Genomic DNA, 22,554 nt, shown 5'->3' with positions numbered 1-22,554 from the left:
AGCCACCCTGGGGCGCACTGACAGAGGCGAGGCTGCCGGACATTGGCGCCACCGGGCCCTCTGACCACCACCAGTAGGCAACGGGTGAAGTGTCTTGCCCAAGGACACAACGACCGAGACTGTCCAAGCCGGGGCTCGAACCGGCAACCTACCGATTGCAAGGCATTTTTGTTTACTGGCTTTTAATACAGCATGAGAGTTATTTGTTAATTCATATTTGGTGTTTGCTATCAATACTCTAAGTTATTTTATTAGGTATGTTGTATTCTTGTACAGCACTTTGGTCAACGCTCCTGTTGTAATTAAATGTGCTATATAAATAAATAAACTAAAAACTTTAAACTATAACCTGCATTTTTGGCAATGGCCAGCAGGGCAGATACATTTGGTTGCAGAAAGGAAAAGGAAAATGACCTCTGAGTATTTTCCTGTTGAGTGTGTGGTCTTAATTATGAAAGTGAAAAAAAAAAAGAGATAAAGGAAGGTATGCTTTAGGGTTACTTTTTTATTTAGAGCCACAACTATTTGGAAACAGTTGGACTTCACATGGTGGGCATACTGGTGGCTAGTAGAGTTTATGAGCCAAACAAAAAATACTGTTGCCCCCAAAGGATAAATCGGCTAACTAGCCGATTGGTTCCCTCATCCGTAGTGAGCTAATGCAGCGGTCCCCAACCACCGGTCCATGAGTCTTTTGGTACCGGACTGCGAGAGTGGAGGCTCAGGTGTGAAATGTATGTTTTTTATTGGTTTTTATCGTTATTTTGTTATTGTTTTTATCGTTAACTAGGTTTCCCTGGGTCTTTTCCCATGTGTTATGAATAAATCTTCTTTTTTTTGGTAGTGGTACTGGTTTTATTTTGTTGTATTTAGCCGCGACACTTTAAAGGACGACCCCTGAAAATACTGTCGGACATAAACCGGTTGGACCGCTGAGCTAATGTACCTGACTGTTTGCTGCAGCTTCATATTTAGCATTCAGACACACTAGAGGGGAGTCCATCCTCTCACAACTGTCTGCGAATGAGTAGTGATTACACAGACGAGAGAAATCCTGGATATCTTTCTGTGAAGGCAACTAACATAAGTGTATTTCCTAAAATTTGATTCAAACCCATTTGCTTTTATCATTGTGACACACTGCAAAAAAAAGGAGAAAAGAATAAAAATTGCCCCACAGAAGTGAACGCACGTCCACCTGCTGTCCCATCGCGTCTGGAGCTGCGCTGCATATAAAAGAGAGAGCGGCTCAGCCTGCAGCAGATGACAAGAGCAAATTTTGACTGGCAAACAACTGGTGGGATCCGGGCTACAATCTAAATGAGAATTTCTGAGCGGCAAGAATAATGAGACAGTTTACTTTCATTGCATCCTCAATGAGAAAAGTATTGACCCACCTTGTCTTCCTGTGGCTTTGCATCTGCAGTACAATAACAGGACAACAGCAAATAGGATGCTCATCTGGAAGAGAAAAAAAAAGTAATTTACTGGCTAAAACGTTGACCATTCTTTCCTCTCAAATCATTAAGGCAGAGTGGAGTTGTAATTGCTGTTTAAGGAAAATAATCTCTGCACTGAGCAGCTTACAAAAGACTATGAATTTGACCTGTGGGTGTTTGGTTTATACAATAAAAATAAAAGGCACTTACCTTGACTGATTCTACTGTGTGTAGACAAACGTGAAGGAGAGTAGGGGTGCCTTCCCTCTGGGGGTGGGACCAGATGGTTTCTTTATACACATCCTGTGCAAAACACGAGCTGTGGGACTTTGCCACCTCTCCCTCCCTCTGTTATCCTCTTTCCTGTAGCAGCCACAAGTGGATCAACTGGCTTATGTTTCAGGGTCGTGAGCAGCAAATGATCTCTTCAAGTAAGGCCAAAGATAAAGAGAATAATTCCCCAGCTTTCTGCTGAGAAAAGCTGAAGAAAAGAAAAAGACACTTACTTGTCATACTTGTCCTCATATAGCACTGGGCCGGTGTTAGAGAGCACACGCTATCTCTTACAATCTTTGCAGAGCTCTGCTTTCTTGATTGTTTGGCCTTGCTGACCACAGCATGCGACTAAAGCCCCAAAAGATATTGACCCAGCAGCACACAAGCTAAATGAGTTTTGAGGACACAGTTCTTGCTCAAAATACAAAGGCTCAGGACTTTCCTCCACTTGCAAGAGGAGATATTTTAAACCTCAAATCCAATATGTTGAATTTGCAAGGTAGAGAAGTCAAAAAATAAGCTATGTGAACGATAACGGTAGCTTTATTTGCATGCAACTGGTGGGAATAATGAATAATAGTATGGTTTTATCTCGCGCAGCAATAGCTGACTGATCACATAGCATCACAAGCTAAAATAATAGGGAGATTTTCTGCAGAGCTCTATTAAAGACAGCAGTAAATATGTATAGAAATTTCCTCGAGATCAAGCGGCTCTCACTGCCCACTCTAAACCTACTATAACAGCAAAAACAATGGAATTAGTCAGTGTGCAAAAATGAGCTGGCCAATACAAAGACGTGACAGTTAGTTTGCTTTCCCGTCTTAAAGATAAAGGATTAAACAAAAAGACCACTTTCCACTATTGCTGACTTCGATTTGGTTTAATTCAATTCAAATTTCTTTATCAGCCCGTGAATGGAATTTTATTTGCAGAGTTTGAAACAGAAATCCATAACAAATCAGCTCATTCTCAAGCGTTCTGTCAAACTTTGCAAACAGTTCAGGGGAAAAAAAGGCAAAGAAAATGAAGTTTTCTCATAATATATGAAGCGATATGGTTCTAAGAGCAAAAAGTTACTGACTCATTTTGAAGCAAAATATAGAAAAGGCATCAAAGGACAGAGAAAGAAGACCACGCAGTGTTGGCTCAGGTCTTTTAAGGAGATTTTCTTTGCCCACCACCATCCTACTTGTATGCTGTTCTCTGTGTTTTTTTCCCTTTTACTTCCAACCGGCAGCTCTTCTGTTCTGCCCAAAGGGACATTGATCTCGGGTCACTGAGTATGGGCAGCCTTTGAGAGGCGAGTGTTAAGTGTCTGTGCTCCCTGCTGAAGAAATAATACACAGACCTCTTCCAAATTACATCATAGTGTACATTTTTACAGCTTGGTAAAGCATCTTCTTTGCTGTATTGGTGAGAATGGAGCTGGGTGGTTTTTCCAAGTTGAACTTGTATTTCAGTGGCAACCTTAAGGTCCATTTATTAGCACTTTCTAAAGATTCCAGCTGCATCCCACGGCCATCTCTAAAGTTTCATTATCAAGAGCAAAAATGATGTGACCTTGAAGTTAATTTTGCCTGACTGGTGTTTGGCCAAGATAGTTCAAGCTGATACTAAACAGCTTGTAGTATTTGTCAGCCGAAGGCCACGAGAAGGGATTGAGAGCATAGCATGGAACATCTTAGCATTTTGTTAAAGATATTTAAAAAAGCTAACAGTGTTATGACATTTTTGACCATGTGAATAATATGAACAAATTGTGTTTTATTCTGTTACAAGAAACCACTGCCATTGGGGTGCGCCAGGGAGCCCACTGGTTGCCATTGTTTTGGCAGGGTGTGCGTGTCAAATCAAAGGATTTCACACTGAAACGATTAATGTGTTTTGCTTCACTAGTTAGTGGTTTGAGTGTTGTGGCTAATGTGTATATGTGCATCAGTGGTTTTGAAAATAATCTAGATTTTTTTTTTTTTTACAACCATGGACTTGAATATTAAACTTTAATATACAAACTGTCTCGTCTCTCTTGTGCTGTCTTTTTATTGCGCTCTCTTACACTTACAACTCTTACAATTGTCAGAAACAGTTTGAATCCATAGACAGTCCAAGCATTAGTTTTAAAAGATTTAACAACAAAAGGAAAATCCACCAATATCTGGTGGATTTTCCTTTTGTTGTTAAATCTTTTAAAACATAATGTCTGATAAATAACACTGGATTTCACTGGCAATTATATTTGGCATCACGCTTGCATTTTAATCCAGCCTTTCCACGCCTTTCCCCTCCTGTAACATATTTGCATTTCAATTTAAAACTTCTCACTGGAAAATAACACATATTCTTAAGAAGGCTCTTTGCTGTTGTTTACAGCTCACACAAAGTGTGCAGGAGAAGATGCAGCTCTTTATCCCAGGGCTTCGTTTTAACGTGATAGAGGCCTGCCACTGTATATATATGGGTTGTGCTTTCAGTGTTTCCACAGGACTGTGGGTGCTCCTATGTAGGAGGAATGAAAACAAAGGGAAAGACAAGAGCGCTGTCATACTTCCTTCTTTTTCCTCAAAATATGCTGTGTGGTGATGGGGGAGTTTAAATAATAAAAAAAAAATAGATCAAAGAGGAAACAGCAATATTTTATCATCCTGGCTATGATTACCTCCCATTGCTCAAATGATAAATTTTTAGGTTTTTAGAATGAACCTCTTCACAGGCAGGTGATGTTGTGACTCATAATGATCTAAATGAGACCTTGAATCCATTAGTCTGAGCAGTGTGAATAACCAGGGGCTGGAGATTTTGTGGAGGTGGACAGCTCTGTCTCTGTATTGGCCAGAACCTCAGAATCAAAGGATATTCACCCACAAGAAACTAATGGAAGATGGAAATGAGCCTTTAGGGGAACCTGGGTTATTACTCTGGTAGAAAAACCTGACTTCAATCCAGAAAACTTTCTTGTCACAACACCTGTCCCAGGCACTTAGGCTCCCTGTGGTTCGTGAGCAGAGCTGGGGCAGCTGGTTCCATCCTTTCATTAGCCTTCTCGTGAATCTAATGCTTTAGTTGGATGATGCTGATGCTCCTTGTGCCCTCTGGCTCGAGGTTGTATGGCTCTCTGAGGCTGAATCAGTCCAGCTGCTCTTCCCTGCTGCTGCTGCTGCTTCGGCTTTGTCTCTGGTGGCATTAGCCTTCCCAGGCTGCTGGCATCAGTGGAGCTTGTGGTGCTGCTGCTGGGGCACCGGGAGGAGCTGCGTGATGCCCGCTGCCTGAGATTCTGCGAAATAGATCTATGGAGGTTCGTCATGGAGGAGTTGGCTGCCGTGGTGACCACCCAGGGGTGGCGGACGGCTTTTTCGGCAGTGAGGCGGGTGGCCGGGTCCAACACTAGCAGGTGCAGAATGAAGTCCTTAGCCAAGTTGGACACTGAAGGCCAAGGCTGTGGATAGAACAAGCAGACTATTAACACTCTCACCCAAGAAGATGACAATTCAGCCTACAAAACCCCTCACACACACACACAGACACCCACAGCGCTCTAATAGCTGGGTATCTAGAAGAGGCGCATGCACAGATTCCGAGCTGCTTCAAAGCGGGATGCAAGATTTCATTCTAACAAAGCAATAAAACTATGATCCCTGAGCTCTGCAGGCCTAACAAGCAGAACTAAACTCAAAAGAAAGCGAAATGTCACTGGGCAAAAGGAAGCAGCAGTCTTGGCTGAATGAATACAAAGACTGGGAGGTAGGACAGCTCTGCTGCATGTGTGGGATTTTTTTGGGTGCACAATAAAGGCAGCAAAGATGAGCTTCAGTGGAATCCATTGCAAATCATCCGCCTTGTCATGACCCAAGCTGACATTAAAGAGTGCTTTGAAATCGGCAAAGCCATCTTTGCAGGGTGAGAGAAGACATCAGAATCCTTATCATAATTCAAATTCATTAAATTATTCATCACAGCCTTGGTTCTTAGTCAGGGAATCAACTTTCTAGAGGCCTGCCTCGGGAAAGTGATGACCTTTGTGCTTCCATCAAATTTTAAATAAAAATATTATTGATACAGATTTTCAACTAGATTGATCTGGAATCAAAGCAAAAAGAAAAACAGGCAACTGGTTAATGCTGAATGGTCATAATCATTATCACAATTTTACAAAAATCCTTGATTACAATTAAACTAAGAAAACATACATATAAATATATTCAAAACAATAAAAACTTGACATAATAAAGCAATACTGTAAGTAAAAATGACAACAAAAGGTCGCTGTGCTTGATGTGACCAAGAAGTTTCACATTTAAAAGAAATTAACTTCTCTAATTGTACAAATTTCAGATGGTTCCACTTGTCTGGCTTTTAGCAAATTAAATCCATTTTTTTTTCTAATGTTGGCATTAAGAGACAGTTTTCATCTTAGAACCTGGTCCAGTGCAATACTGATTTATAGTTTCACATATATGTGAAGCCAGAGATTTGCCAAAACTCACTTATATGTTTTATTTAAAGCACAGTTTGTCATCCAGCCAAGCACATTTTTTTTATTTTTTAATGAGAGGATATTTTCAGTATGAGAGTTTTCAGTATGTGTCCTGCTGAAAGTAGTGATGTTTACTTCTAAAGGCAGCATTTAGATCTGAGTTTAAATAAATTTAGGATTGAATTGTAGGAGTACAGTACCACTTGGGCCACAAAAGGAACTATCGTCTATGAAAAAGTATTATTTAAAGATAGAGATGAATTGTAGTCCTTCTAAATTTTGACACTTTTAAAAAAATGGCAACTAAAAGAGGTCCTAAAACAGAACCCTGTGGTACACCTTTGTTAACACTTATGTAACTAGAGTAATTAGAAAACAAATTGCATGATTTTTCCATCAAATTTGGTGATTTCAATTATTACTGAGTAGCATTGAACACAATGAAAAGATCCCTTTCTTAATCTCTGTTCTCTATTTCCATATTCAGCACAGTGCGCTCAAATATTTCTGTGGCATGTTTGTCTGAGGACTGAAAAAGCTAAACGCAGTGAAATCAGAGCGTAAAACTCTCTGCTTCTTTGCTCAACCTTGCTCAGACTAAATCTCACTCTTTAGGGAGGTCTAGCTCTCCATTTTAATCCTGAAATACATTTCTCTCTCCTTTTTTTGTCTCTGGCGGAGTAATGACAATTAATCAAGCATGAAATTGACAATCGCGAGACTGTTGCCGGTGAGAGGAATTCAAAGAAGTGGGGGACTTTCTTATTCTCACAGTGTAGTGACTGGGGGTGGGGTGGGGAGTGTGAGTGTATAAGCACAGCACAGGGTGCTGAGCTGCCAGCAGAACGAGTCATAAAAAAAAGAAAAGATTCTCAGTCAAACTTTCTTCTCACACTGTTGTTATTTCACACCTGAGAGGCAGGCAGAGTGACACCGTTTGATTGAGCTCCTACGACTAACAAGTCTGACTTTCCCCTTTATCTGGCACTGGTGGTGATTTGGCGAGGCCTCTTATTACCTTGCCATGAAATACACACTTGATAGCAGCTGTGGCTAGCAGATGCCTTTTGTCCTTGATCTGAAATAACGGGAATACATACGTTTAGTGCCTGATGGCAATGTATGAGAAAAAAGCTGGAATTATGCAGTAAAAGTCTTTGATGCTGCTGTTGAGAGGTATCAAAAGTTTCCCTTCCTCCTGTACACTTAAAGAAGAAGAGACATAACTGAGTTGCCTCCTTGGAACCGAGCCTCCTTCAGGAAGTTTATCTCTCCCCCTTATTTTGAACATTTTTCACGTCAAAATACACAAAGGCTTTATTGCGTTTAGAGGAAGGGGGCGAGAGCTAGTGTTATACATCACTGCTGAGCTGAGAGCTAGCCAACGAGGGGAGAGAAAGAGAGAGGAGGGAGATGAGTGGAGTGCAGATACGGTATAAGCAGTGGAAAAACCTACAGGGCTTGGCTTATTGAGCAACATCTTGTTAGAGTGAATGAGAAGCTCCAGTGACTGTGTTTGCGCCACGCTACATCTTTACCTGACAAAGCTGTAATTGCAACAAATGAAGAAAACGCTAGAAGCTTGGATTGCGCTAATGTGATCAGGAGGATAACGCACTTTTGAGTAATGAGTGTTACCGGCTCAGCTCAGGCCCGCAACAAACAAAGGACAACCGGGTTCAATTTCCTGATCAGTTTATCTAATTGAACATGTAGTGGGGTGTGGACGTGTCAGGTGTCAGTGGTGCATGGTAAATGTTTGCAGGGTGCTGGACAGGGAGAAGCAGAAGATGCCCAGAGAGTGGACTAAAAGAGCAGGCGTTATACCCTTTGTTACTCTCACCTCTCAGGTGCAACCATCAAGGCTCCTGCTGGGAGTAAAAAGGGAGAAGCAGCAAGAGCAGATCACATGAAGCACTCCACGAGTGTCTGTCTCACAATTTACTGCAATCTGATTCACCTGGCAGCCTTCCCCGAGCAAGAAAGCCAAGGTAAATATGCTTCATCATAATAAGTCCAAATAGAGAAGGTGGCCTGTTGCTAATTCAGGTGAAAGTACCAGCTAACCCACAGTAATCAAAATATCAATACTCGGATGCAGGAGAGAGTGGGCTGTCATGTACAATATACTGTGGCCAAGTGGAGGCTGGGGCTGTTCACATGGTGCTCACTAGGGGGCAGACTGGCCTAACCATTACCCCATTTGGCCTCCTGCTTGGAGATGTAGACATTTGGGCTGGGTCAGGAAAGTGTGGCTTCCATAACACAGCGGCAGAATGCAGAGGAGGTTACCAGGCTACCTGGACAGAACTAATGCGAGGACTGCTGCTTTACATGCAAAAGACTGCCACACATTCACGCTCGCAGGCACACAAACAAAATACAGTCACACAGATGAGATGTCCCCGATTATGTGCAAAGGAAATTATTTGTCTTATACAGAGAGAAGGGACTAAGTGATAAGGCGTTCAAAGCCCTTGAGGCTACATCCGTTCCTTCTTCTGTCCTGCTTGTCCTCTGCCCCCTCCTCTTTTCCTCACTCGCATCCTCCCTCACTCCCGTGCCATCAACCCCCGGCTCCCCCTCTTCCTCACGCTCACTACTGAGCAAACACATCAGCGTGAGTTTGCACTACAGGTCCTCAGGCGAGGAGCTGCTGCACCTGTGAGTGGAGCGTGCATGGCACGTATGAATGTACCGTTTGTGTGTCTGCTGCTAGTGCAATAAAAGAAGGGGTGGGGGCTGCCGGTGAGACAAAGGGACTCAATTCGTGGGAAGGTGCCAGCGGCCTTCTGCATTTCCGATTCAGTCTCACCTTCGCCTCTCTCCTCAAACCTCCCCCATCCCACTCACATTTTCACGCAAAATTACACACATGCATGTGCCCAAAGTCCCCGTTCAGCCTGAATAAAAACAAAAGGTTGCTGATACATTTGGAAAAATGTTTGTAATTGCAGCCCCTGTGTATTAATTTACATAGTGAGGAAGAGGAGAAAAAACAGTTATGTCCATCTGTACCTGAAGTTAATCCTTTTTGCTACACTGCATCATTGAATATATATTTATACATGGTCTCCGATGACTGCAGTCTGCTGTAAATGCTTAAAAAAACCCATGTGTTAATGCATGTGGTTATACAGAAATATGCTAACTTACTTAACATGGCTTTGGGCTGGGTAGAGTGAAACTTTTAGGCTTAAAAGTAATAACTCATTCCTGTAACACTGTAAATGCAAACAGTACCCTCACTTATATTGAGTTATCTGCATTGAGTTTTTGCTTTAGAGTACAGCCTTGCATACTTGTTTGATTTAATAATTTGATCTGGTTTCATCGTCTGCACTGTTAATATTTAACTTTAAACCCTTAAGTTAGCAGCGCAGGGATTTTTGTTTCAGTAATTTTGCAGTCTTGTGGTGATTGAGATTCTTGTTTTGATTAGTGCTCCTGGTCAGTGGTGTTGTTAGGGTTTGTGGACCTGTTATTGCGCAGCGCATGGGGAACAGAAATGTAACAAAAGTGGGATTTTTTTAGTTCTCTTTTCTTTTTAAATGATAAAATTTGCTAAACCTAGGTTGTCCAAAGTGCATTTAATTCAAACTGAAATTCTTTTAGTTCATGTGAATTATCCTCATTAGTACTAAACACTCAAAATATTATTATTCACCCTTATTAAGCAGATACACATATTTTACGAGGCAGCAAGTCTACATAATTTTTATGCATTTATTTATTTATTTTTTGTAAAGCCCATTAAACAAATTTGTGTTGCCGTAACACTTCATAATGCAAAAGGGGCTGATACGCTGGATAGGTAACAAAAATCTAATAAATGTACCGGGCTTGCTCTAATACAGCACTGCAGGTTTTCAATAAATTAATAGCAGCGGGTATTTGGGTTTTAAACCATATCTAGATTTACCAGATGGTTTCCACTGTTTAATATTATCACTTGTTGTGTCAAATTGTACTAATTTACTGCATCTCTGCCATCTTGTTGAAGCAGAATGTGCACTGCCAGCAAATGTCTTCAAAGGCTGTCTTGCCATGCTGACTGCATCTGTGATCATACCAACTTTATTTTTACTCCTTTTTTTCCTATTGACCACAGAAATCGAGTTAATTATGTCTTCATTCCTTTCGACTGCTTTACTTTCAGTGTCTCGCTATGGCATTTGCTTTGTTTGCACTGTTACGCCATACTGGGACACTTGATTGGAACGAGCCATTGTTCATGTTATTGGCAACACCTGCTCTCCAGTCTCTGTGGAGGTGAAAATGCACAGATTGGATTGACATCCAATCACATTCACTTGTAACATCTCAAGTCAAGAAGATATCACTCCAGGCAAACCACCCCTGTCATTCAGTAGTAGTACGCCGTAAGACACTGAGGATCCAGTCAGTCAGTGTTCCCCTTCTTGCTGCGAAAAGCACATTTTTTGGGAAGGGGTCAAAGTCCAATAGTCACTTTGTTTAATTGGTGGACATATCATTCCAACTGATGCGCTTCAAGTCAAGTTTAGTATGTGAAAGAAATTCCTGAGGCACCCAAAGAGAGGAACCCTTCTTAATGACATGAGGAGCCCTTGTGATGACAGACGTCCACGTTTTGTGGGTACTTGTCAACCTTCACTACATTATTATCACAGCGTGCGCGCTTAACTGTGTTGTCACTCTGCTGGAGAGGGTGGATACTCGCACATGACAGAGAATAAGTGCCTTGTCAACATGGAAATGTGATTGATGGCTGATCTATCAAGCCCTGGACTGTTACTCAGCCATGTATGATGTCTTTATAATACGACCATATGAATTTACAGATTGATGCCTTGACTGCATCTCACTGAGATGTGAGAGACTGAGCGTACGGTTCTATAAATGTTGCTTTTAGCTTTAATGTCAAGACTTTTTCCTCACTAGCGTGGCCTACATATGTGCTATGTCAAAAACCACCGTGAAAAACATAAAATAAGCTCTTGCATGAAGTTTAGAAGGATTTTGCATTATTGTTCAGCTGGTGGTCAGTGCAGCGGTAAACACAGGGATAATAGTCCAGGGCCTATGTAAGGGAGCCTCTTGTATGCCAGACTAAAATGTCAGACTGCATCCCTAAGAATCGAGCCAGGCTTAAAGCCCAGTGAATAATCCAGCGTTGTGTGTAATCAGCGTGAAAGAACAAGCCCGAACTCACTACTGAGCTTGACTGAATAGGCTTTTAAAAACACCCACTTCAGTTATATGATATAGGGAAGTGGGGAGAAAATCACGCAAGGCCCCATTTCCCACCATTTCAAAGCATTCTCAAAGAACCAAACCAAGCGAGGAACTCAAAGACATCACAACAAACTTTCACATTTTCTTTCATGTGCTTTGCAATATTGCAGAAGAAGACATGAAAACAAGGAGAGGTTCACCTTGTTACCACACCAGTACTGCAATGTGCTGAGCTGACTTTTTTTTCCTACTTATGTCAGGCAAGGATGGAAGGATGGTACCCTTTCTGGTAGTTCTAAAAGCGCAGTGATTAAGGTATGAATTATTATTGTGTGGTGAGTAGATGTAATGACCATATGTGAAGAAATGTTTTGCATAATTTCAGAGCATGCACGTCATAAATAATGCCAGATTATACTATAGGGAGAAGACCAGATGTCAAAATGAAAATCAGGGATTTAGTTAAAACTACATTTTTTTCAATGATTATGCTGGAAGCAGATGCACTTCAGTGGGTGAGGCCACAGCTGGCCAAAAAGTTGAAAATGAACAAAGACGCATTTCTAATAGATGCTCAAGGTTACCTTGACAGTTTTCTCCAGCTTCCTTCTGTTTTCAAGATTAAGATTTAATGCCTTATGCCAAAACAAACTGGGTTTTTCCCTAACAAAAGTAAAGTTGGTATTTAAAAAGAGAGCGCAATGGCAAGATTGCTTGTAAGAGGTGGAAACTTGGAGATTTTTGCAACTGAGCCTCCTGCATATGCATTCCTGGCAGTTTCTTTCTCAAGGCATAAAATATAGAAAGAGGAATATTTAAATCAAGCATGAAAACTCATGCAGGTGCAGGATTATCATAGCCTGCACGATCAGATTTGAAGTGAAATAGCTGAAGAACTGAGAGAACAAAGGGATGACGACATGGACTTTGAACCCTATCTTGAAAACAATCGTGCCTCAGATAGAGATCAAACACAGTCAAATTAAACTGTTAAAATTTCAGGACCATGGACAGCGCTCACAGTTTTCACCATAATCTCATGAGTTGTCCTCTAACACGACCTGCACGGATTGTCAGACACAGACACAGACACACACACACACACACACACACACACACACACACACACACACACACACACAAGATTCCCCATGAAATCTGCAAAAAAATGCGTTGCACATGTTGACGGTAAAGAAATAAACTTTTGTTAATCAGGCATTTCCTGAAGTGATCTAAGTTGTTTTAATAGAAGAGCGCAACAGAACCAATGTCAAAAAATATTTGCATGGTTTGCAGTCCCACATTAGAGCCTGTCAGTTACTGAAGAATGTTTTCATTATAATGATTCTCTGCCACATTAGGCCTAGATTTAACATATACATGTATGACCTAAATTTAAATGCTTTTCTGGTTGCAATTAACAAGCTGTGCCTGTCCTGTTAGGAAATTACCTGAATCTCATCACTCAGTTTGCGATCATGGTCCAAACTGAATGGCTCCTGGGAGATTGGGCATGTTATATTGAAATAAACCGACTGTTTAGAAACCAGTGCAACATGTAGATCACAAATAAAAGTTACCACAGCACTATTTGGGAAGTATAAAAGAAGTATAAAACTTGATCATAATTTTGCATTCCATAAACCAAGCAATCACTGTGCTAGCAACAAGCTACAGCACGTTAACAGTTACTTTAAACAGACAGTTTCGCTGAGTGTTGCTAGAGTTCAGCATATGAATACCACTCTCAGTGGGGGAAAAGTCACCTCACAATATAAAATGCAAAGAAAACACATTTAACTGTATAAAAATATGATTTCAGTATGGAATTATTTTAGCACTCTACCTAGTTAGCTGCTAAAAGGCTAATATTAGCTATGTGCTAGCAACCTATACTGGCTTGACCTAAGGCACTTCGAAACATATTGATGTTAATAATACTTTAGCTTTTAAATCATCCACATTCTACACCAACACAAGTGACATGGTTTAGGTTAATTTGGATACTTATCAGTAAGTCGGCCTACAGATTTTCAGGATCCTACTGTGTTAGGTTTTGTATTGTTGATTGTCATTTATGCTTAGAAATATTTAACCATATATGCTTAGAGGTGTATAATCATTTGTAGATTGAAAGAATGTCTCATCCTAGGAGGTCTGTAACAACTCTGAGTAGCATGAAGGGGGAGGGCGTTCACTCCTCTACAGAGTGTTCTGGCATAGATCACACACCTCCTAGGAGAGGTCGTATTTTCTCTTTGTTGATATATGTCATAGCAAACATATGTATATCTCTTTAAGTATAAGAGCCTTTTGTTCAGATGGACCCGCTAGACTCCTGGCACCAGCGTTTGGGGAGTCTTCACAGGGTCACATCTTGACCTCACACACACACACACACATACAACACACACACACACACATACACAGTATTCTTTGTTCACATGTATACCTATGTAAGATGTTATATGTTAATGACCCTATGCATATTCATGTAACCACAATAAAAGGAGTGCTATGGGGAACCTGGCTGAGAGTCTGACGGAGGTCAAGTGGGGGAACGACGCTTGACCCCAGGCAGGTCTCCCTCATGCATGAGTAACATGAAGAACTTTGCCTACTTCGGGTCTTGCTTGCTGTGTAATTATATTGTCCTCAACGTTCCAGCGAATAGGTTCAAGCTACAAACCTATCATACTGTTTTCCATTTTCACCTGGTCCTTACGGCTGATATCCACTTGTTTGTCATTAAAGGGTATGTTTTTCAGTTCAGCCTGTAAATTACATCTGTGGGCTACTTTTCCTGCTCATAGTGTCTCTAACAACATTTTGTGTATTTTTCATTTCATGATTAGCAGAAAAACATCAACAAACAGGCACATTTACCCACCAAAAAATTAATAAAAAGACAAAAATTCTTCTTGAATCTGCTGTGGGTCGCACTTAAATCCAATCTGTCTTCATATTTCCTTTATTCTGGTCAAAGAGTTTTAGCAGTAGCACAACGTGCTTATGGTGCAAAATTTTCTCATTTACTTTATTAAATCCTCTAGAACCTCTATTTGCTATCCAAAATTACTTACTAAACATAACTGAACAAAAAGTCCAGTAAACTTACATTTCCACGGAAGCTATATTTTCCTCTCACAATGGATCTGTAGAGCCGTGTGCGGCTGTCATCCTCAAACGGCACAGTTCCACTCAGCAAAATGTAGGCAATTACCCCTAAAGCCCACATGTCCACTGCACAGGAATAGGGTCTCCTCAGCAACATTTCAGGAGCCATGTACTCAGGGGTTCCACAAGTGGTCCTCAAAGACCACGACTCTCCAGTTTCCTCGTTGCCTCGTTCAGAAATCTCACACCTGGTGAGTGTGCTGGCAAAAGCAGACAATCCAAAGTCGGTCACCAACAATCTGGAGTCTGCTCCGGGGTGGTAGTACAGAAGATTCTCAGGCTTCAAGTCTCTGTGGGTGATTCCCAGGCTGTGCAGGTATACCAATGCAGCCAGTATCATCTGGATGGCCTGGGTAGCATCTCGCTCAGTGAAGTGGCCCCTGCTGACAACACGGTCCAAAAGTTCCCCTCCTGTCGCCAGTTCCAGTACCATGTAAACACGCTGTGGAAACTGGAACACCTCAACCAGCTGAATGACATTAGCATGGCTCACCCTCTGCAGCACTGCTAGTTCAGAATCACACACCTCACGACCCTCTGGGGCCTCTACCTCCATCATTTTTATGGCAAAGGGCTGGCGAGTTGCCCTGTGCTCCACACGCACAACACGACTGAAGCTTCCACGACCAATCAGGGCTTTGATGTCATACCTGACAGGGCAGAAGGGGAATGGTGACTCATTACAGCATAACTATCTCATGATACACTGCTGCAAAGCACTAAATGTCTCTCCCTGCAGCTGCAGTCCTGATGTATGGGAATATATGTTTTGCACTATGCTATACAGCATGCAAAGTCGATCAAACCAATATGTATGATCCTGATTTAGATCGCCAATAAACAAGGCAATACTTTATGCAAGCTTTGAATTATGGGATGATGAGCAATACACATGTTTCCCCTTAAAAAGGAATCAGTTTTGTTCCTTTAATTGTTTCTAGGCCTTTATCTGACAAGTACAGGAAGGCGGTGTTTCCGGCATTAAAACCCCCAAGGATCTCAAATGACTGTCTACCATTATTGCAGGATGTTGGGTTGGAAAGAATGAGAAAGACGAATGTTAAAAGGCTCCTATGAGCACTGCAAATGCAGGCTTTTCCACTTATGTTTGGCTGTAAATTGCTATTGCCAAATAATGTACTGGCCTCAAGATTAGTGGATAAAAGCCAATCTATCAGTTGCCACTTTCCTGGATTTTGAGGGGCCTAAATTTCAACCATCCACCATGTTATATTTGATTCTTGATTTTTTTTTTCCAGTACAAGATTGGCAGATTTAAATATCATGGATGTACAAAATACAATTTCCAGCAAGCATAGCATGAAAAATACTGTCTGCTTTAAAAACTCTGAAGAAATAATTATTCAAACTGTGAACACTTACCGTGCTGTGACGCGTGGCTCAAACTTGTCCTTATACCTGGGAACCTTGTTCCATTCTTGTCTTTGTTTGATTTGCTGTTTGCTGCTTGGTCCTAGGTGAGGATTATCAACACTGGCAGAAAACCATGGATTTTTTTGCTTCTTCTTTTGTTTCTTTGGCTCATCATCATCCTCATGTCCTTTACTGAAAGCTACTAGTGACTGCACCACACTTACATAGCTTTTCTTAGATGCCTCAGGCAGCACCTTACTGTTCCCACAACCCATTTCTAAGACCAACATTTACTATGGAGCGAGCCGAGATTCCCCTTCATCTGCTGTGAACTGAAAGTGGTCTGAAAAAAAGAAAAAGAAAACCCAAACAAACCCAACTACCTGCTTGAGGTGTGTACACAGCAACAGTAAAGCTCCACCTTCCCACTAAGTTTGAATTTGTCAGGTGTGTGAAGTGATCCTTTCAGTCACTTGTGGTAAAAATGTCACGTAAACAGCAGTTGTTTTGAAGCTATTGTCACTCCTTGCAGATTGTTGCTATACTGCCACAGTAGCAGGAAAAGGAGTCAGGACTCCTGTCACTAGGCAACATAACACTGTAACCAAGAAAAAACAAAAAAGTGGAAAAAAAGAGAACAAATTCTTCTCCAAATTAAACATATAACTAAATAAATAGTCTTTCTACATGCAGATATGTGAGTGCCGGGAGTCAAATATTGCTGATGAGGCATTTCTTTTGATTTAAAATAAATTTAGCATGGGAGTCTAAGGAGATCCAGCCTCAGGTGGCAGATGTGGCAAGCAGGTTTCTCCTTGCTTGTTGGTCACAATAGTTGTGACTAACAAGTCCTAAATCATGCCTTGATTTGCAACATGTTTTACTCTGTGGGATCATTTAAAAGCTATCTTTTGAACATAGACATCTAAAGAACTGAAAGTCCTTTTAAAGCAAAGGAGTCGCCTCCTGCTGGATTAACTTTGGGGTTATTTCCATTTAAAAGAATATCTTATATGTATGTATATATGTATGTATGTCCAGTCTTTACATTGTAGATGTATGATTCCTGTCTGGATTAAAAACTGGATGGTGAATTTTGCTCTATTTCTATGTGCCCCCACATTTGTATATACATACATTTCAGAGGCCTGCAGTAACTGTGGTTCTCACACAGTGAAAAAAGTGGTGGATTTTAAAGCACCAGAGGCCAGCATATTTGTGAGTACCAGAGTGCCAAAAATACTGGACTCCCAAAATGCAGCTCAATAGCACCCTGATGACATCATCAGGTTTATTCTTTCCAGCTCTGAAAAGCTCACTTCAGAGCTACAGGAAACATTATCCAAAATCCTGGGCCCCATTGAACTTCATGCATAAAAATCAACGGTGGCATGGTGGTGCATTGGTTAGCACAGCAAGAATTTCATGGGCTCAGATCTTCCTGGGGGCTTTCTGTGAGCAGTTGGCATGTTCTTCCTGTTTCTGTATATTTATTTATTTTTTTGTCTCTGGGTGCACTGATTTCCTTTCACAGCCAAAAGATATCTAAGGTTAACCGGTGAGTCTGAAATGTCTATAGGTATAGATTTGAGAAGGTGACGTGTTGTATGAATGTGGTTTGTGGTGTAAAAGCACTGTGAGCGGTCAGTAAACGCTGAAACTGCTACATAAATACCAGTCTATTTTTTTTAAAGGGGGTTTACAATACACAGATGCAATACAGGATTCCAGGATTCCTGCTACATTTCTCTCTCCTACTTTTGTGTCTTTTTGTGTTAGAAACCAATGCAAAATGTATGTTCACTGTATTGTTTGATTGTTAAGCACAGTCTGTCTTTCAGTGTCCCTGTCAAGCCTGTGAGAAGCGCTAAGCTACTTTTTTCTATTTTCTGCATTATGTTGTGCTGCTGTCATCATATGTTCATAATCTTCAGAGAATGGAACGAGGAAGGCGGGGGAAAAACAAAAAGACATACAGCCTCCTCCATGCCCGCCTTTGCCCAGGACATTGTTTCGAGGAGCTAAACCTTGAAGAAACTGAAGACGACAGGAGGACATGCATTTATTTATTTATTCATGCAAGGCTGCTGAGCAGAGCCAAGACATCACAAATAGGGGGAGAAGCTCCCTTTTACCACAAGCACGCTGTACATTGAGTTTAAATTATTCTTTTTCACTTGAGCAGCACATAAATAATGTGCTTATGAGGCCTGTATAATGAGTTCATGTTTATGAATAAATTGTGCATGAAGTTTGCATGCTCATGAACATTTGGAGCTCACAGAGGAAAGTAAAACATATTTATAGAAAGATATCCATAACTTCTAGACACTTCTTTTATGATACTTGAAAAGGTTATTTTGGGTTTTGTGACATTTCTATGGCAGCATTATTTTAATCAGTTGTTTGTGGTATTGTCAGATATATATTTTTCATAACTTTTCTGTAGGTAGTGCTTTGCAACTCGAATTTTTATTTATTTATTTTTTTACAATTGTCTTTTTAAGTCAGTTAAGTGGATCTGTGTTACTCTGGGTAGACGGAGTAAACTTAAACACCATCCTTTTGGTGCATTTTTTCCCCTGGACACTGGATGATGGATGTGGTTGAATAGTCAATTTTGCTCTGAAATTCTCCCAGCTGAGAATATTGAGCAAGAATGATCTGAGTGGCTGTCATAACAACAACTGTCCAAGTTCTCAAAGTCTAAGGAAAGGTGCTTCAGTGCTTCCCTTATTACCTCCTTTAGTAAAAGATTTGCTTGTTCCTCCTTTATGAAAGGAAAGACAATAATTCATCTGTTCTCGGAATCAACTGACACAACCCATACATGGCGCACATCATGTAGATGGTAATTGGAAGTGCATTTTCCATTTCATATCAGTGATTGCTGATCCAGGTGCTAAAAACACAGCTGAACTGTGAACAATTTGCTGCTGTAATACAATCTTCTTGTCATGGTGTTGCTCCTTTAAATCAAGATTACGAGTTCCATTAACTATATCAAAGTGTGGTTAAGGTTTGCATTAAAAAAAGGTGAAATCAATTTTTACTTTGTCTTAGATTCAGTCTCAGAAACTCTCTCCAGCAGAAAAACCAAAATTTTTTTCTCTTCATTTTATAGGTGGTATATTGCCTTTTCTTTAAAAGATGTATTTTTTCTCAGGGCTTCTCATTAATATAACACTTTGAGGGGACGTAAGATGCACAATTTGTAGTTGATTTTTGTTGTCGAAGTTGTTTGAATGATGCACAGTTTGTATGTTTGCCAAGAAAATATCTGCCACATCATTACACCACCAGAAATATCCTGAACAAGTGACACAAGGCAGGATGGATCCATGCGTTCGTGTTGTCGACGTGACGTTATGACCCTGTCATCTGAAATGTTTTCCAATCTCCTACTGTCCAATTTTAATGAGGCTGTATGAATTGTTTCCTGTGTTTCCTGTTCCTGTGTGGTCTTCTGCTGCTGCAGCCCATCGCATGTTGTGCGTTTAGACAATCTTTCCTGCATGCATTGGCTGTAATAAGAGGTGTAATGATACCATTCAGATGTTCAGTTGGAGCCAGGTCTACATGCCTAAATGTTAACGGATAAATCAGATATTTTCATCAAGAGGTTTACCTAACAAACTGGCTAATCAGTGTATATAACTGGTTGTTTTAATTTGTTTCCACTCTATAACAATATTAAGACATTCTCTGTATATATTTTACAGTGATGCTGATGAAGACCCTCAAGCTGAAATGTTTTTCTGTAGCCCTCTGTGCTCTCTTTCTACAGCTTTGTAAAGAATTTTACCCTCTTGCCACTTTCTCTGTCTTTCATTTCTTTTATTTTCTTGTATTTATTAAAAATGTGCGTCACTCTTGCTTTGTGAGAAAAAAAATCATTTCCTGTGGGCCACCAAGCTTATTCCCATAAAAAGGTCTACAGCATGGCACGTATGTACATATATATATATTTATAAAATCAAATCAAAGAAAAACAGTAAATGGAAATGCTTTCAGGATATGAGCAGAGGTTTAGCCCCTATTGCGTAATATTTGTTTTGCATTATGAGGGATGGAAATGTTTATTTATATGAAAATGTCAAAGACGCTATTATGCATCGATGTGTCTTTTCAGAGGTGTAAATTGTGTTGTCACTGGACAGAATATAAGGCTGCATCATCAGATGCTTGTCTGCTGCTATTTTTTTTTCCAGAGGAGCCAAAGGGGATTCTGGGCCTATCAGTCTGTTCTTCTGTCACACACTGTCTATCCCTTCTCAAAGGACTGTACACACACATATACCCCACGCCTCCTCCATATACAGACACACAGAGCCAGCAGAGGGTAGACATCACATCAGCACTGAGGTGGTAAATCGCCCTTCAGAAGCCTTCCTCGAGGGAGTCAGCAGTTCAGCGTTTATCGAACCTCTATCTGATTACTAAAAGGCTGTCCTTGGTTATAAATGAACCCGCAACATGTGTGTGGTATTGGTAATACTGGAGCGTTGGGAATAAAAAAACCATTATGGGTTGAAGTGAATCGGTTTAAGTCAGAGGAGCAGTCAGAGCACAGCTGCCACTTGCCAGTCAGTTCATTACTGTTGTTATTGTAGTGGCAGGATGCGATACCTGTGTGTGAGAGGAGTGGACTGATGCTAGAACAAACTAATGGCTGTGGACTGAAGAGCAGGTGTTCCTAGGCTGAGAGTGGGAAAAAATGGGTTTGAAAAAACCCCCCCAAAACTAGAGAATAGTTCAATGAATACTTGAACTTTGAAAATGTATGCTAAGGTGGGCGAGACAGCATGGAGCCTATTCTGGTGTGCACTTGAAATGACAACTAGCAAGGATGATTGGAAGCAGCATGTTTAAAAAAAGCTGGACCTCCCAGAGGTTGCATAATTCTTTCTTTCCTTACGTTGCCTCGACTATTATTCAGTATGAAAACTACACTCAAATGCATGTGGTCTGAGCATGTTTTCCATGGTTTGGTTAGGCCCCTCGGCTCTAATTAGGAGAAATTTTAATGCTTCAGCATTCAGTGATATTATAGAGAAGAGTGTGCTTCCAGCAGTAGTTTGTGCTCGACCCTTTCCTTTTTCACCTTGGCAATCCCCCCACCCCATCCCACCTGACAAATTGGCACAAAGCCAGGTCTATAAAGAAAAACTTCTCCCAGTTTGATTTAGAAGATCCTAACTGGCCTACACAGAGCCCTGACCTAAAACACCATCCAACAGCTTTGGGATAAATTGGAACTCAGACTGCGAGTCAGACCTTATCACCATCAGTGGCCAGCTTCAGTAATGCCTTTGTGCTGAATAGGAGCCAGTCTTTAAAGCCAGGTTTCAGTATTTTATAGGCCACTGGAGTGGCATACAAATCTATGATTCACAATTTTCTAAGAGTAAATATCACTTTTTAGGTTTTGTTTTTTTAAAGTTTTAAATTAAAAGTACTTTCACGAGTTTTATGTTCTGCTTTGCACACACGTGCTTGCTCATTTTTGGTTCTGTCACCTGTTTTGGTTCAGTTCCTATATATGATGCATGTTTTTGATGTTGTGCTTTGCACTGCTTCAAATCACGCACACAGATTGGGAGCTTTTGAGGAGCAGCGTGGTTTGTCTTTTATTTTGAAAAATGACTGGATTCTTTATACCATTCCCATCTGACTTCCTGCCCTCTGTACGCTTGATGTAGCTTTTGGGGGGGGGAGGCCCAGTGCTATTTTAAGTGACACAGAGTGTAGAGCTGCTTCTGGGACCCTGTTCCTGGTTTAGTACACACACACACACATATCCTTCAACATGGTGTTCAGTGATTGATTTCTGGATCACAGGCAGGAGGACAGAAGACAAAGGAGTCAGGGAGATGCAAATTAGGGAAACGAAAAAAGGCCACTGGGTTTAGAGGTGCTGTTTTATTGTGGTTAGAAAGTGTAGTTGAGTAGCACAGGTTTATTTTATTTTGTTCTTTTAAACTCAATCTTTTCTTGTCAGACAAAGTCTCCATTAGTTCTTCATTTGTTGCCCATAAATTATAAAATGTACCCATTAATGTCCCTAATGCACACGCATGCTGATCACCCACCTTCATGTGCCAATCACAGCAGTTCCCTGAACCTCGCAGCTTGACGTTTTCTGTAAAAAAATCCAATGTCTGGCACAGCAGAGGGGAAAGAGCTCGACTCTAGAAGTGGATCATCATCTGTCATTTGGAAATACTATCATGGATTTAGGACAAATAATGTTAGCCAAGAAGAAATTATGTAGAGAATTATATAGAGAGTAATGTAGAGTTGTGTGTGAGCCACAGAGCAACACAACTAACCACAAACAGCAGCATAACTAATGCATGAAGGCCAAGAAAAACAATGCAGTGGTTGCTAATGTGAATCATCTGCTCAACATCAGCTCAGACGTTCATGAGAGTGAGTCTCTACAGTGTGTCATTGTATCCATCCAGCTCACACGCATTCTCTGAAATCATCAACCTAATCACGTTTGAACAAAGATACGTGTCCAGGAAACACAAAGGCTTCAGGAAAATGGTCAACTTACTGGACAAAGGATATTTTATCCCCACATGCAATTGC

The 22,554-nt window shown here is 40.8% G+C and overlaps 1 protein-coding gene across 1 annotated transcript; it reads right to left on the bottom strand.

The window, feature by feature from the left end:
- Nucleotides 1-4,749: 4,749 nt before the first annotated feature.
- On the bottom strand, nt 4,750-16,232 carry LOC146701668 (serine/threonine-protein kinase H1-like). The gene is made up of 3 exons (XM_085468891.1): nt 15,967-16,232; nt 14,525-15,233; nt 4,750-5,151 (listed from the first exon to the last, which is right to left on the bottom strand). The coding sequence occupies exons 1-3, from the start codon at nt 16,230-16,232 to the stop codon at nt 4,750-4,752; spliced, it is 1,377 nt and encodes a 458-aa protein (XP_085325017.1).
- Nucleotides 16,233-22,554: the final 6,322 nt, after the last annotated feature.

Source organism: Copadichromis virginalis, linkage group LG9, assembly GCF_057382275.1.
Source record: "Copadichromis virginalis isolate Kocher_CV1m ecotype Utaka linkage group LG9, C_Virginalis_male_GT1.1, whole genome shotgun sequence".
Taxonomy (NCBI): Eukaryota; Metazoa; Chordata; class Actinopteri; order Cichliformes; family Cichlidae; genus Copadichromis; species Copadichromis virginalis.
The sequence above is the reverse complement of the archived record's forward strand: the minus strand, read 5'-3'. Positions and strand labels throughout refer to the sequence as shown.